We start from the raw sequence: 15,590 nt of genomic DNA on the forward strand, positions 1-15,590 counted from the left end.
GCTGTGTGTGCTGTGTGTGCTGTGTGTTGTGTGTGCTGTGTGTGCTGTGTGCTGTGTGTGTGCTGTGTGTGCTGTGTGTGCTGTGTGTTGTGTGTGCTGTGTGCTGTGTGTGTGCTGTGTGTGCTGTGTGTGCTGTGTGTTGTGTGTGCTGTGTGTGCTGTGTGTGCTGTGTGCTGTGTGTGTGCTGTGTGTGCTGTGTGTGCTGTGTGTTGTGTGTGCTGTGTGTGCTGTGTGATGTGTGTGTGCTGTGTGTGTGCTGTGTGTGTTGTGTGTGTGCTGTGTGCTGTGTGTGTGCTGTGTGTGTTGTGTGTGCTGTGTGTTGTGTGTGCTGTGTGTGCTGTGTGCTGTGTGTGTGCTGTGTGTGCTGTGTGTGCTGTGTGTTGTGTGTGCTGTGTGTGCTGTGTGATGTGTGTGTGCTGTGTGTGTGCTGTGTGTGCTGTGTGTGCTGTGTGCTGTGTGTGTGCTGTGTGTGCTGTGTGTGCTGTGTGTTGTGTGTGCTGTGTGTGCTGTGTGATGTGTGTGTGCTGTGTGTGCTGTGTGTTGTGTGTTGTGTGCTGTGTGTGTGCTGTGTGTGTTGTGTGCTGTGTGTGTTGTGTGCTCTGTGTGTTGTGTGTTGTGTGTTGTGTCCCCGCCGGTCCGGCCGAGCCCCGGGGAGGCAGCGCGGCCCGGCCCCGTGGCGCCCCCTGCCGGCGGCGGCGGCACCAGCACCGCCCGGAGCCCCCTCCGCCCCGCGCGGCGCTAAATCTGGGTTTCCTTGGGATTCCTCCGGTTTTGTTCACTCACTTTTTATTGTAGGCCTTTATTTACGAAGGGACACTTTTTTTTTTTTTTTTTTTTTTAATAACGGAATCCGTGTTTCGTTCCCCGGCATACGCTGGTTCCCCCGGCAGGCGCGGGGCTTTGCGGGCTGTCCCCCGTCGCTGCCGGCGGCGTTGGGAGAGGCTCCCCGGCTCCTCCAGGAGCACCGCTCGCCGCCGGCTCCGAGGGGGGAAATGGTCCAGGAGCTGCTCGGTGCCGCGGGCATCTCTTGAGTATCAGCGGGAAATAAACCCGGGCGGGGGAATCAGGCGGGGCTGGCCCCGGGATGCGCGGCCTGCCCGCTGGAAAGCCGCTGTGGAGACAGACCTGCCACACGCCTGTCAGGTGCCCAACACCGAAAACATCGGGACAGTGGCACCGGCTGAAATCCCCGCGGGGCCGCAGCATTATCGCGGCCATTCCCCAGCTCTGAGTCCGCTCGCCCAGAGCCTCCACGGGGAGCTCGGGGAGCATCACCTTCACTTGAGCAGTTGTCCGGGCCGAGGGTTGCGGGTGTGGAGAGTCCCCGAGCACCCCGCGAGGTCGGGGCTGGGCTCCTCGGGGCAGGGCGCGCCCCGAGCTGGTCACCCCGCGGACGGGGCGCATCTTCCGCAGCCGCGCAGGGGAGCCCGGGCCGGGCGGGGAGCGGGCAGGGCCCGGGGCCGGGCGGGGAGCGGGGAGCGGGCAGTGTCCCGTCCTCAGCGCCCCTTCTCCGGGCAGGGCGCGGCAGAGCGGCGGGAAGGTGCGGCACAAGCGGCAGGCGCTGCAGGACATGGCGCGGCCGCTCAAGCAGTGGCTCTACAAGCACCGCGACAACCCGTACCCCACCAAGACGGAGAAGATTCTGCTGGCCCTCGGCTCCCAGATGACCCTGGTGCAGGTAAGGAAGGGAACCCCTTACCCCCACCTCCAGCAGGCGCTCTGAGGCGTTTCATGGATGGGAGGGGTGGGGACGGGATCTGCCGAAGCTCCTCTGTGAGCCCAGCGAAGGACACTGCTCGGTGTCGGGAGCATCAGTGCAGCCAGCAAGACAAGGGGTCTTGTCCACATCCTTCTTCCACTCTCCCCTGGGCTCCCCCACCCCAGCAGGGCTGTCTCAAACAAAAATTGCCGCATCTGAGCTATCGTGGCTGGAGAAGCGCTAAAGACAATCAGCAAAAAGTGTGTGCTTGTCCTCCCAGGAATGGATGCCCTCATCCTTTCATCTCATTCATAAATATAATGATAATATTTTTACATAGTCTTTAAAAATTCTCAGGTAAAAAATATCAGTCATGGGAGATTTCAGCACAGAATAGGAATTGTTGAGGAGATTGCAGGGACCTACACTTCCCTTTTGTAAAGGGGGCAGGATGGAAACTGTGCTGTTGTTCTGATAATAATTGTCATCACCTGTTGCACAGACATCAGCATACACACTGTGTGCAGTGGCTCAGCACACACAGTCTTGCAGGAATTATCATTGTAATATAATTAGACATGGGGATTAATTGTTTTGCTCTCAGGTAATTCTCCCCTGAAGTGACTGGCAGTTGTCTTGCTGCAAGAGACATAAATTTTGATGCAAATATTTATAAATCTGACTTCTTTGTTCTCTTTGCCATCTGGCATTCTACTGAAATAAGTGGTTAAATGCTATCAGTTGCCGAGTGATGCTATCTCAGGTCTGGATGCTGCAAAGATTTATGCATTGTGAATAATCTAATTTCCTTACTGCAAGCTACTGCTAGGTGCGTAAAATGAAACCCATGTGTTTGCAGGATTGGGTCCTCATCACTCTGCCTAACACATTATGTGTCACTTTGCAAAGGATACAAAGAGATCAAAGTAACCTAAAGTATTAGAAAAAAGCAGGTGGTAATTCAGCTTTATTATTTTGAGTGCCCCTTCAAAAAACCTGTGCTATGAACTTCAATTCTAGTAATGGCAAAATGGAAATTTTTTACACTTCAGTACGTCACATTGAAACTATTGCACTAGGAAAAACACTACAGCTTTGTCAAAAATAATATTAATGTCTCAGAAAATGCCAATTATAATTGGAAGTTATAGTTAAAACAACTTCTCTTGCTTTTAAAAAATATACATGAAAGTTTTAAACTATGATTACATAAACACTATCCCTTCAATGGCAAAATTCAATAGGAGTATTTTACTGGAGTATGGTCCTTAGAATATCCCTGTATTTGTATATGAGATTTAAAACATAAATCCACAATATTTGTTAGGGCACTTTCATATTAGTGACATCTTGAGGAGTTCTGCTGTTTTTTTAAAAATACCTCGGAATGAACAGAGAAGGGAAGAATCTGGTGGGTTTTTGCAGGATTTCTTTCATGGCAGCTTTGGGGATGGGGATGTGTTAGCCTTTATAAAAGCATTAGGTAAGCCGTGGCCACTTCTCCGCAGAGTTTTATTTAAGGTGTAGAATAAAATGAAAAAGAATCAGGGAGGGCAGCGTTTGGCTCTGTTAGACCCCTGTGACTTTAGTGGTTTTATGCTGAAGCTGGATAGGACCAGTTTTGTTTCTATGAACTGCAATATTTGAAAGAACTGTGCAAACAGGCACATCTATCTTCACTTACAGAAGCACAATATCAAAGAGAAATCCCAGGTGTTTTTTGCATCGTTTTTGTGCAATGCTCTTTTAATCCAGGAATTTGATAGCATCTGTATGAGATGTAAATACATATGTCTGGCACCAGCAGTAATTCCTGAGCCACAAAGAGCTAAACAACACACACCATACACCTACTTTTTGGATGCTCAGAAAGAAAGAGATTGTAATTCAGTTCAAAATCTTTGTTCTCTAAGAGTGAGAGAGAGCATGCCAGGGTGTGATCTCAGCCACACTGGGTTCATCTGAAATAGCTTTCCTGAAGGCTCTGCTCTTTCAGGCAAGTGGTATAACCAAGAGCAGGTTTGGAACTGGACTACGGTGTCTGTTGGAAAGCTTTACTTCTGTCCCAGGAGGGACACTTTGCAAAAGCATTAACCAGGGTTGCCTATAAATTGTTTTTCTAATCTAGTAATATTGTTGGACATCGTTGGAGAACCAGGAATCAGTGTATGTGTCCTCTGGGTTAAACGCCTTCACGTTTGCTGACCGATCTCATTTTTCCTACTTTTTTTACATTTCTCAGTGTTGTCCCGTGGTATTTGTTCCCACAGTTTTCCACTCCTGTGGAGGCTGTTGTCTGATGACAGCTGCTACCTCTTCCCAGCATCCCTCATGTGCTGACACCTTGTCGTCACAAGCCATAGGAAAGGCAAAATATACTGTTGAAAATCCCTTTGAGTTTCTGAGTTTCTGACAAAATGCCATTTAGAGAATGAATGTTTGAGGTTTTTTTTGTTTTTCACCTGACTGATGACCTTGGAAAAGGTCTTCAGCAGCTGTCTGGAGGGTGATGGTGGTCACAGTATTATTGATAATACAGATGTAACTCTCCTCCCCCTGCTTTCTTTCATCTAATGAACCTTACTCCAGTATGTACCATCTATCTCAAGGAGCTTTTTCAGGACCATGGCATATATAAAAACAATTCTTCTGTGAGACAAAGAGGTGAACATCCAGCCCTGATTTTTACTTTTGTTGTTAGAACAAACTAATGGCATGCAGATACTAATAACTTTTGTTATTTAAATTTGCATGTCAAATCTTCCACAACTTTATTTTCATTAGTTTTGCTATCACCCAGTTGGGTGATTTTAAATTAATTTGTTCTACTTTACTAATACTTTGGCCTACCCCACTTTGTTGGGTGCAGTGGGACAGCAAGCGGACTGTTCCAGATGCATGTCTGACTTCAGTGCTGAAGAAAATTCATACTCTTTCAAGGAGGTAGGATTTTGCAGGAATCATAAATCATCTTGTTTCTTAAGGAGTAGTAGCAAAACCTGGGGCAAATTCTGGGCTGACTTACTCCTGTGCAGGCCAACAAGGTCTTTGGGAGTCCTCAATGCAAATGTTATTGCAGATTTCAGTCCAACAGTCCAAACTTTTCTACTTCCACAACTGCCAAAGCAGGAAACCAAAAAAGCAATATAGTTTGAAAAGGCATTTTATATTTTACTCCAATTAGATTCCAATTCAGAATCCAATAACTTGTCCTATTAATATGCTACATTTTCATTTGTATTATTACCACAGTGTTTGATTTATTTTATTTTAAATTTTCATTTAGATGTTCTTGTGAAATAAAAAAGAAAAATGGCTGTATATTCCTTCCAGAAAGAAATATGAATGTGTGTATTGTTGGAAAGAAGGCTTTTTCAATACAAGGATTTGTATATCAGTCATGTGCTGCTATGGATTTAATAGTATTCAGATTTATAAAGGCATATCTGGATTACTGGAGGAGGAGAATTGCTTGATGTCTGTTCCTTTTCTGAAAGTTTGGCCACTCTTAAGCACTGAAGCTGAACAAATTACAATAAAATTGAAGATGTGTCTTTAGAAGTAAAGCCAGAGGGTCAATATTTCATGATGCTGATATAAGTACCTGATGCTCTTAGAGAACAACTGAACTGCTGTAAGAAAATGAATGCTGGAAAGCACATCTGTTATCGTTCCCCTTGGGTTTTGTCTTTTTATTTCTCAAAGAACTACAGGATTGTTACTTTACAAGAATAGTGAGTTTCATCATGTGTTTTTTTAAGATACTTACTTCTTGGGAGGTTTATGTGACAAAGATTTTCCCTCTGGCTTTTATTTAAATATTTTTTTCTTGTTGGTTTTTTTTTATTATTATTATTTTTGGAGATCACAGTAACACAGCTTGGGACCTTGGGAAAGGTTGAATGTTTTTGGCAGTTTTGGTTGTTTCTTTTTGTAATGGTTTAGGTAAGTGTGGTGCAAACTGGCACTCTTTGTGAGTGGGACCTACAGCAGTAGACAAGCAAGTTTTTAAAGACCACATGGATAGACAGTGTATCATTTGGGGCTGGTTGAAATGAGTGGTAAAACTGTTGTTGTCTCTGAAGGAGACAAGTGGTGGCTGGAGGTCAGGGTGAGCGTGCTGACTGGTGCAGCCTGTGCCTGTGGCTGTGCAGCCTGTTCCAGTTCACACACCTGGAGGTTGTCCAAGACTGAAGAGTGAGAGAGGTGTTGAACCTCACAATGTCTTAGAAATCAGGATTTTCCAGCAACATGCACTTGTGCCCAAAAGCTGGAAAGCACTTAGACATTACCACATCATAGATTAAGGCTAAGAATCTCTTAAATGGGTTTGACTAACTTTCCTTTCTTCCAAGGCTTTAATGGGCCTTGTTGTAATTGCATGTGGTATAAGAGTTTCTAGAGTGAGTTTGCTGCTTCATGCTTTAGTAAAAGGTTTCTATTCTAAAAGCTGACTTGAGGTTCTTTCAGAATCATAGAGTCATTTAGGTTGGAAAACACTTTTCTAATCATTGAGTCCAACCATTAACCCAGCACTGCCAAGTCCACTGCTAAACCATGTCCCTGAGCACCCCGTCTACATTTCTTTTAAATACCTCCAGGGACAATGACTCAACCATGATAACTTTTGCTGGGCAGCCTGTTCCAATGCCTGGCAATCCTTTCTGTAAAGAAATTTTTCCTGATATCCACTCTAAACCTCCCCTGATTCAATTTAAGGCCATTTCCCCTTGTCCTATCACTTGTTACTTGGGAGAATGGACTGACCCCCCCACCTACAGCCTCCTGAATGGAGGTGGTTTTAAAGAGCAGTAAGGTCTTCTTCCCTGAGCCTCCTTCTCTCCAGGCTAAACCCCCCCAGCTCCCTCAGCTGCTCCTCATCAGACTTGTGCTCCTGACCTTTTCCCAAATCTATTGTCCTTCCCTGGACTCTACCCAGCACCTCAGTGTCCTTCCTGCACTGAGGTGACCAGAACTAGACCCAGCACTCAAGTTGCAGCCTCACCAGTGCTAAGCAAGGGTATAATCACTGCCCTGGTCCTGCTGGCCACATGTTATGGTCTGGTTCTTGAAATTATTAGAAATGCCTCTGTCTGAATTTGGATGCAAACCAGACCATATGCCAAAGGATTCCAGTCTCTGACACCACTCTATTGCTGATACAGCCCAGGATGCCATTGGCCTTCTTGGCCACCTGGACAGTCACTGGCTCATGTTCAGCTGATGTCAACCAAGCACTCTTGAGTCCTTTTCCAGCAGCCATCTTTCCATCCACTTCCCCCAGCGTGTAACCCTGCAGGGGTTGTTGTGACCCATGGGTAGACATTTGGCCTTGTTGAACCTCATACCACTGGCCCAGCCTGTACAGATCCTGTGCAGAGCCTTCCTGCCCTCCAGCAGACCCACACTCCCACCCAATCTGGTGTCTCTGCAGACTGGCTGAGGGTGCCCTTGATCCCTTCATCCAGATCATTGATGAAGCTTTTAAACAGGACTGGCCCCAATACTAAGCCCTGGGGAACACCACTGGCAGCCAGCTGATGTAACTCCATTCACCAACACTCCCAGGTCCGGCCATCTCAACAGTTTTCCACTCAGCAAAGAGCACACCCATCCAAGCCATGAGCACCCAGTTTCTGCAGGACACACTGTGGGGAATGGTGTCAAAGGCTTTACTAATGTCCAGGTAGACACATCCACAGCCTTTCCCTCATCCACTAAGTGAGTCTCCCTGTCAGAGATGAAGATCAGGTTGGTCAAGCAGAACATGCCTTTCACAAATCCTTGCTGGCTGGGCCTGATCCCCATCTTGTATATGCTGTGTGATGACACTCAAAATCATCTGCTCCAGAAAGAGCAGGAGGACAAGGTGCAATATATTTATCTCATTATGAAATAACGATCAAATACTACTATTCCCTTCTCCCATAGCAGAAGACTTACAATATGACTCATCTGTTCGTATTGATATGCAGAAAGCAAAGCAATGACATGGGAAGAATGAGCTTAAAATAAACCAAGAGTACCATGCAGAAATCACTCCTGCTAAATTTAATTGCTTTTATGTATGAATCACACTAATACTAACCTATCTTTTCTGTAAATGGCACTTCACTGATGAAAAATTTCAGTATGTAATAAAATGAAGCATAATGAAATCTTTCTTGTGAGGGCTTGGAAAGCAGTCAGTTTGGTAAAATGCTGCAGTAACTGCAATCCTGTTGATTGGGACCCTGGATTGATCCATCTCTAGTGTTAAATACTTGATTTCAGAATTACACTGTCATGCAGCAGGTGACTGCTGCTTCAGCTGAGCAGTCTGGAGTGACTTCATTTACAGCATTAGAAAGTCCACCCTATCTCATTTACTGTAAAAATTACTGTGTAAATATGATGATTATAAGCAAGTAGCCTCAAAAGAGAATGAAAATTACTTACTCTGTCAGCTGCAGTTTTGGTTTTCTAACCTGTCATAGTGAACTACATGGCTTGTAAAGTTATGTGTTTGCCATCTGAGCACTGATCCAGGGCTCACCATATTTTCAGTGGAACCCTGTTTCATGTAAATGTGATTTTAAGTAAAATCAAAGTGACAGGCATAAGGCACCACTTCTGAGTTCTAGCTGGGACTCTGAACTGAAGTTTTGCTTTTTCTTTAGGCACATAGTGTTTATTTTTTTCATAATCACTTTAGAAGACATTATTGATCCAGAATAATTAGACAGATACTTCCGTGTGATTTATACAGTAACCTTAACTACTAGAGAAAGATGACAAAACTAGGGCCAAAATCCAACACTAAGGTCTACACTTTGGCTCTCTATGAGGTGGGGTAGCAGTAGTGATAAAGCATGTATGAACTTGCTTTGCAGGTTGATGTAAATTAAATGGTGTGATTGCTCCCAGATTAAAATATGATGACAGTAGTCTGGCTTTCTCTGTATGTTCATAACACAAAGATGTGAGCAGGGCTGTAGGCTGCTAACATTCTTTACATTCTCCTTTGCAGGTGATGCTACTCTGCCTTCTTCTTGCAGAGGTCATGTCAAAATGCACTTATTCATGCCGGGGTACTTTTAACACCTTATTTATCATTAAGCAAATATCATTAGAATGTAGGTCACTTGCCAATGGTCTTGCTCATAGTAAAGATAAAGTTGTCAGTATTTTCCATTTTCTATCTTTTTGAGTTGCAGTAGAATCAAGGCCAGCATTTTCTCAAGTGTACTTTCATGCCAAGTCACTGCAAGTACATGCATCCCATTTGGTGATTTAATTAGCACTGCTGGCACTGAAGGGTAGACTGTGCCTTTTTGCTCATTCAGTGCCTAAATCACTGTGAAATACTTGTGTTTGAGCCTGACTTAGTGATAGGCCTGTGTGCTAGAGGGATAGTAACATGTATCCGTTTTTCTATGTCAAACTCTAGAAAATGCACTGCAATTGGGAAGGAAGACAAACCAGACTATTGTTTAGTAGTCACCTTGTGAGGAATTGCATATTTACTATTTTTTAGGCTGTCCACAACAAAAAGAATTTGTAAGATCTCTTGCTCTGTAGAGTAAATGGTTGATTTCTGCAGTAAGTCAAAGTATGTTGTACTCTGTATAAAACTTTACTGATGACCATGGCTTGTCAGACTAAGAGTTCTGTTAAAGTACAAGGGAGAATTTGGGCTTTTATATATACAAATTACAATGTCTTTTTCTGTTCAATAGCCATATTCTAGCCTATGTATATATCAAAGGAGATTCCTGAATATTAGATACTAGTTTAATTTAGGAAGCTGGTAATATATTCAAGGTTCATATTGAAAGTTGAGGGTTTTATCTTAAAAAAAAAAAAAAAAAAAAAAAAAAAAAAAAAAAAAAAAAAAAAAAAAAAAGATTAATATAAAACTAGCATTTGGGACACCTTTATTGAAACCTTGTGATAATGTGGTTTTGCTAACACTTGGGAAGGGTAGGAAGCCTGAACTTGCCTTCCTGTATGAGATTCCTGCTCTGCTCAGTGGTAATTTTGTGGACTTCTGTTCATATTTCTCTTGTTTGCTGTACCTTTGAAGCATACATAAAACTCATGAGGGCTCTATGGATTTGTTTATTTGTTTAATTTTTAAGGGAAACTAATAGATATGTTTGTATGCAGGTATCAAACTGGTTTGCCAATGCCAGACGTCGCCTGAAGAACACGGTCAGGCAGCCAGATCTCAGCTGGGCTTTACGAATAAAACTGTACAACAAATATGTTCAGGGAAATGCTGAGCGACTCAGCGTGAGCAGCGATGACTCATGCTCTGAAGGTTTGTTGATGCTCTTTTATCGATTTTAAACTGATTAAAATATATTTAGAAAGTATTAGATACCCTAAGTTAGCTCTAATTTTTAATCACAAATACACTTAAGTGGATCTACCTTAATTTTTTTTTTGTGAATTAGGTGCTTTTTTTGGCTCCCAACAACTACATAGCCTTACAAAGCAGGATTGTGTAAGTTGTTCAAGGTGGCTGCATGTTATTATATTTCATTGTTGCTAGAAAGATAATTGTTAGTTCATTACATTCTACAACCCTATTCCTTTAATCTGCATTAAAGGAAAAAAAATGATTACATTTGTTGGTATAAAGAAATGAGAAATCACTTGATTGTTAGTTTCCTTCATGGAAGGGCTATAGCAATATACATCATTTGAGGGAGAATCTGATTAGTGGGGCATCTTAGACAGCAAACCCAATATTACTGTTATTTATTTGATGTATTTTACTAGCAGCTGTTTTCCATAAAAGATGCACTGGAATTCTCTTTCTTACTCAAATTAACAAATGCAGGATTATTTTTTTTTTTTAAGTACCCTGTATTTTTAATAGAACTCATGTATTAATTCTGTCTCTGAGTACTTTTTTTAGACAGTTGTGACATGGAGATACAATGACAGGAACAAATCCTACAGAACATTGTCAGAATTCTGTATGTGAATTTTTAGAAGAGTACATCTCAATTTGTACTCAGTATCAAATATCTTTGTTCAAATTTCAGGCTATACTCACATTTGTTGAAAAATGGGGGAATGTACTCACCTTTCTACTCACTTCCCTTGAAAAGATTGCTTGCAGAACAATTACAAGAGTACAGTTTAAGCAAATGCACCTAAATGTGCTGTGGTTTTCAGGAAAACCAAACTTTAAGTTATGATAGTAATAATGCAGCCTATTCACACAGTTTTTAATTGCTTATCATTGAGTCAGGGCACTTTTAAATTTTTTTCTACCTGTCTTGTGTTACTCATGAACAAATCAGACTCAAAGACTCTTTTCTGCAGCTAGTTAATTTAGAATAGCTGGAACATCTGAGAATCATGGTAACTGCTATGAGAAATGTGTGAACAGAAGAAAATGAAAATCAGTGTCTAATGCTGAAGTTACTGTCTAGTTTTAGTTATATTTATCACAATTCAAAACATGTTGAGAAAACCTTGTGTTAAATATTGAGTACTCAGTGTATTACTCTATCTTTGTTCTTTTGTTTTCAGATGGAGAAAATCCTCCAAGAAACCATATGAATGAAGGGGGATATAACAAACCAGTTCATCACACTGTGATTAAAACTGAAAGTTCAGTGATAAAAACAGGAGTGAGACCAGAAGCAAATGCCAATGAGGATTATGTGTCACCCCCCAAATACAAAAGCAGCTTACTGAATCGTTACCTAAATGACTCACTGAGACACGTCATGGCTACTAATGCAGCTATGATGGAAAAAACAAGGCAAAGGAATCATTCTGGTTCATTTAGTTCCAATGAATTTGAGGAAGAACTGGTGTCTCCATCCTCATCAGAGACAGAAGGCAATTTTGTCTATCGGACAGGTAAGGGATATTTTTTTGCATGATTTCTATTACAGACATCTTCAGTAGACAGTGGCTCCTGGAACAAGTGTCACTGATTGAGCATTTATGAGACTGGGTGACTTCTGTCCATCCTGTCATAGGACAGTGGATAATTCCTGTCCATCTTCTTGCATGAGAGTAGATTACTCATATCCATCCTCTCATATCAGAGTGGATAAATACATTCATTCCACCCTTTCATCCTCTGGAGAAGTTCTACCTGCAGTATTACAGTTAAGTGCTGTTATTGACCACTGATGAAGCTGGTTTGCTTTTCAAATAGAGCAATGGGGATAATTTTTGAAATGACACTTACAGGCCACTTTTTGTCAGCACTAAGATGAGCCTAAGGAAGGAGAAAACTCTTGTGCATTCTGTTACAATAAGGGAGGACTAGAGGAGGACTGAAGTTCTCCATGGCCACTGCTGGGAGGAGAAGGAGAGCTTTGAAATTTCAAGGTGGCTGTTTGTGACACTTACATGAGTCATATGCCCTTCAGTGGAGTGCATGTGAACACCTTCCCCTGCTGTACAGCACCTTTTCTGTCCTCAGAGTGCCTTGTCCAATATGTGATCCTTTGGTGCTCATGCATCTCTTAGGAATAAAGGCATTAGTGCCTTAGGAATAAAGGCATAATTTCAGCATCACTCTCCAGAGCTAAGGGGGAAACAGACTTGACCATTAAATGCTGCGTCTTACTGTTTTTTGAAGGGTTACACATAATTTATTATTTTAATCTTATCAATAAAAACATACAAGGGTGATGTAATATCATCCACTGTGTTACCAGTCAGAGCATGGCATGTGGGACTGCCTGTTCATGCCAGTAAATTCCTGTGAATCAGGGCAAGATCAGGACTTGAACAAGTCCCTGTGAGGCAGGGAATGCTGGAAGGCTCCTCTTGTGAAACTTGGTCTGTATTTCTTTGGGTCATAAGGTAAAAACAACAACAACAACAACAAAACAAAAAAAAACAAACAAAAAGCAACAACAAAACAAACAAACAAACAAAAATTTAAAAAACAACCCCACCACTTTGAAAAATATGAAATTTTGCACCCCAGTCTCTAAAAATCTCCATCAGTGTCTCAGGATTTCGACTCATTGCAGCAGCCCCTTGGATTGTCCTGGGCCTTTCTTGGCAGGTTCTGCCAGGGACCACCCTGAGGCCAGCATCACTTTAGGGATGGATATTGCTGAAGAGTACTGGAGGATTTTGCAGTAAAGTTAATACAGATTTAGATTTTGTACTTGGTTCCCCTTGGCTTCCTTGGCAGGCAGGTTCAGGTGCCTTTGCAACCTCTCAAGTTTGCAGCCTTTGCTCTCTCTTTTCTGGCACATTTCCTGTGAGTTTTTTTGTCCGTGTGGAGGGGCCAAAAGGCTGAGTTCTGTTGGTGGGGATTAAGAGGATGTTTGTGTGTGCAGGTTGTTGGGAATGACCAAAGAATGAGTGGGGGCCCTGTAGAGAAATGGGATCTTGTGGGGAGAAAGAATAGTGCATGCTCAATTAATAAGTTTCAAAATAAACTCGCTCTCTGTTCATTTAATTTTTTTTCTGAACATACCAAATGCATTTGGTTTGCATTAAAAGTATATTGTCTGCCAAGTTTTATTTTTAAGTGAAAAGTTGCTCAAGAACAGATGCAGAAGCTCAGATATGTAAACTTCTGTTTTTCTGTACTTTATGCCATAACCTAAAAATGGATGCAATGACCTTTTAAAATTTATAATAAATTTGCTACTGGATTAAATTCTTCTTGACAAATTTCAAACTGCACTGAAAAATATGGTCATTAATGTGAAGGCTGAGGGAGGCACACTGTAACTGTGTAAATTCACCAGCAATCCTGGAATGACTAAAACCTGGAATATTTGTCCCTAAAGTTCGTACGTGACATTCCTGGAACTTCTCTTGAGATTGTATTTAGGTCAGTTCCTAAATATCTTAACAATTTCACTTTTTTTTGAGAATGGCTCAGCAGGTCTTAGGATATAGTTTTATTCTTTTTGCACTTCAAAAGCAGGCAAACACTATATAGAAAGAAAAAGAGATTATATATATACATGATATACATGTGATATATGTATATGCATTACTTTTTTGCTATATCGTTGCTATGTATGTGTGAATATTCAGGAAATATAAGAACAAATGGGCTTTTTTTTCAGTTACAAGATTAAAGTCCCATTAATGATTTTCTGATGATGTTGTACATGTGGAAATTAAACTTTTCATGAAGAGAGAAGATATTTTCAAATTATTGTCCATTTTTGAAACTTATCTTATGAAACAAATAGATGAAATGATTGTTAGATAGGGAGAGATAAATAAGGATGATTTACTTTTTGAATGTTTTCTTTGTGATTTGTATACCTGGGTTGGCAGTTCTCAATGCAGTACTGTACCAGACCTGTATCTGTGTTTTCAAAAATAGCTGTAATACATTTTGGTTAAGTAAATAACAGAGTTCGGCTGACTTTATCACTTGTACCCTCTTGAAAGTGGCAAGTGTATTTTTAAGTGAGATACCACCACTTACAAGGAGTTCCCCACTGCAATTTTTTGTAGAGCAAACCAGCTAATTTTTAACACAAAGGAGCTGTTACAGGATTGTCAAGCCCCTACTGGACATTTTAATTTATTATTTTATTTATTATTAAGACATTTTAAGCAGTATTTCAAAAAGCACTGAGTGAAAACTGATTGATGTTTTATTTTTGAGAAATGTTTGGCAAGGTCGTGCCTGTAAGGACAGGCAGTCACTGGAGTTTAAACTAATTCCTTATTGTGTTTATTTATTACCTGGAAAGGTAACTTTTTGTAGCAGATCATGAGTAACAAAGCTTACTTGCCCTGTCTGGTTCTGATTAGGGGCTGGACTCTGATTTCAGGTACATCAGTGGGTCTGGAGCTGCTTTGTTTGCCCAGTACCCAGGGTCAGTGTGGCCACGTGTGTCTCAACAGCCTCAGTGCCAAATTAACGCGTATGAGTGCAGTGTCCAATAACAAAAACAAGAAATTGCAGTTTAAAGTTTATAAGGAAAACGGGTTGTAGAGGTTCCCATTTCAGTCATTAACATGCTTATAAACACGGGACCATATGCTACTCCAGCTTCATGCAACTGGGAAATCCCACATAAAGATCAAGCACAGGCTATATAACTGACTGTCAGCAGAGCAGCCTCGTTTTATACATCTACACAGTTATCCTGAGCTCAGGGGAAGCAGTTTCAGTGCTGGAGCAGGAGCAGCAAACCCCGAGCTGGAGCCCTTGCAGGTGCAGTGCCCCACACTGCCGTGTCCCCAGGCCTGGGGAGCTGCTGTGAGAGGTGGCATGGGCAGACAGTGCAGGCAGAATGGAGCAGGGAAGAGTGCAGCCGTCTCGGGTATGTCACAGGGTTCTGTATGTTTTTCTGTCGTAAGCTGATATTCTTGTGTGTATAACAGGACATACACAAGTGTGTTCACTTAACGCAGAAAATTCCACTTCAGATCAATCCTGGTGCGGGTATAATATATAAGTATATATAATTGGTCAAATATGCATCTTAAACTGATGATTGAAAGGCTCGGTTCAGTGTTTTTGTTTAGTTAAAAAGCCGTGCTGGAGAATTGGTTTTCACTAACTGCTTGGCGTGCAGTCACTCACAGCGGGTTCTCTGTGTGACAGGAATAAGTGAAACCAGACTTGTCTACCTGTATTTGTTGTACAAATGCATGCAGAAATAACAGTCTTGACTGAAACAAGCACTCCAGATAAGGAAAAGATCTAATGTTTGTAGTGAAGCTGAATATAAATCTAAAGAGGCAATGTCAGTCTTTGGTTTACGGATCAGTAAAATGCTGACTTTTCTGTAATCACACTGCAGTGCTTCCTGAGTACCCTATTGTCAGTTACCTGCAGAAATAAAATGTTCTGCATCATTGTAGCACAAGGAAATGAAAAATTCCCAGCTTTCTGGGATACTGCTGTCTCGTGAAGGAATGCAAAAATTAAAACAAG

General features: G+C 41.9%; 1 protein-coding gene across 1 annotated transcript in view; it reads left to right on the plus strand.

Moving 5' to 3' along the window:
• The window catches only part of MKX (mohawk homeobox), a 47,845-nt gene that overhangs the window by 1,463 nt on the left and 30,792 nt on the right, over positions 1-15,590 (plus strand). Inside the window, exons 2-4 of the mRNA XM_083876338.1 lie at positions 1,519-1,678; positions 9,848-10,001; positions 11,228-11,563. Coding sequence (XP_083732464.1) covers positions 1,519-1,678; positions 9,848-10,001; positions 11,228-11,563 — 650 coding nt within the window. The remainder of the gene's footprint in view (positions 1-1,518; positions 1,679-9,847; positions 10,002-11,227; positions 11,564-15,590) is intronic.

This window comes from Zosterops lateralis (assembly GCF_965231275.1).
Source record: "Zosterops lateralis genome assembly, chromosome: 1".
NCBI classification, from domain to species: domain Eukaryota; kingdom Metazoa; phylum Chordata; class Aves; order Passeriformes; family Zosteropidae; genus Zosterops; species Zosterops lateralis.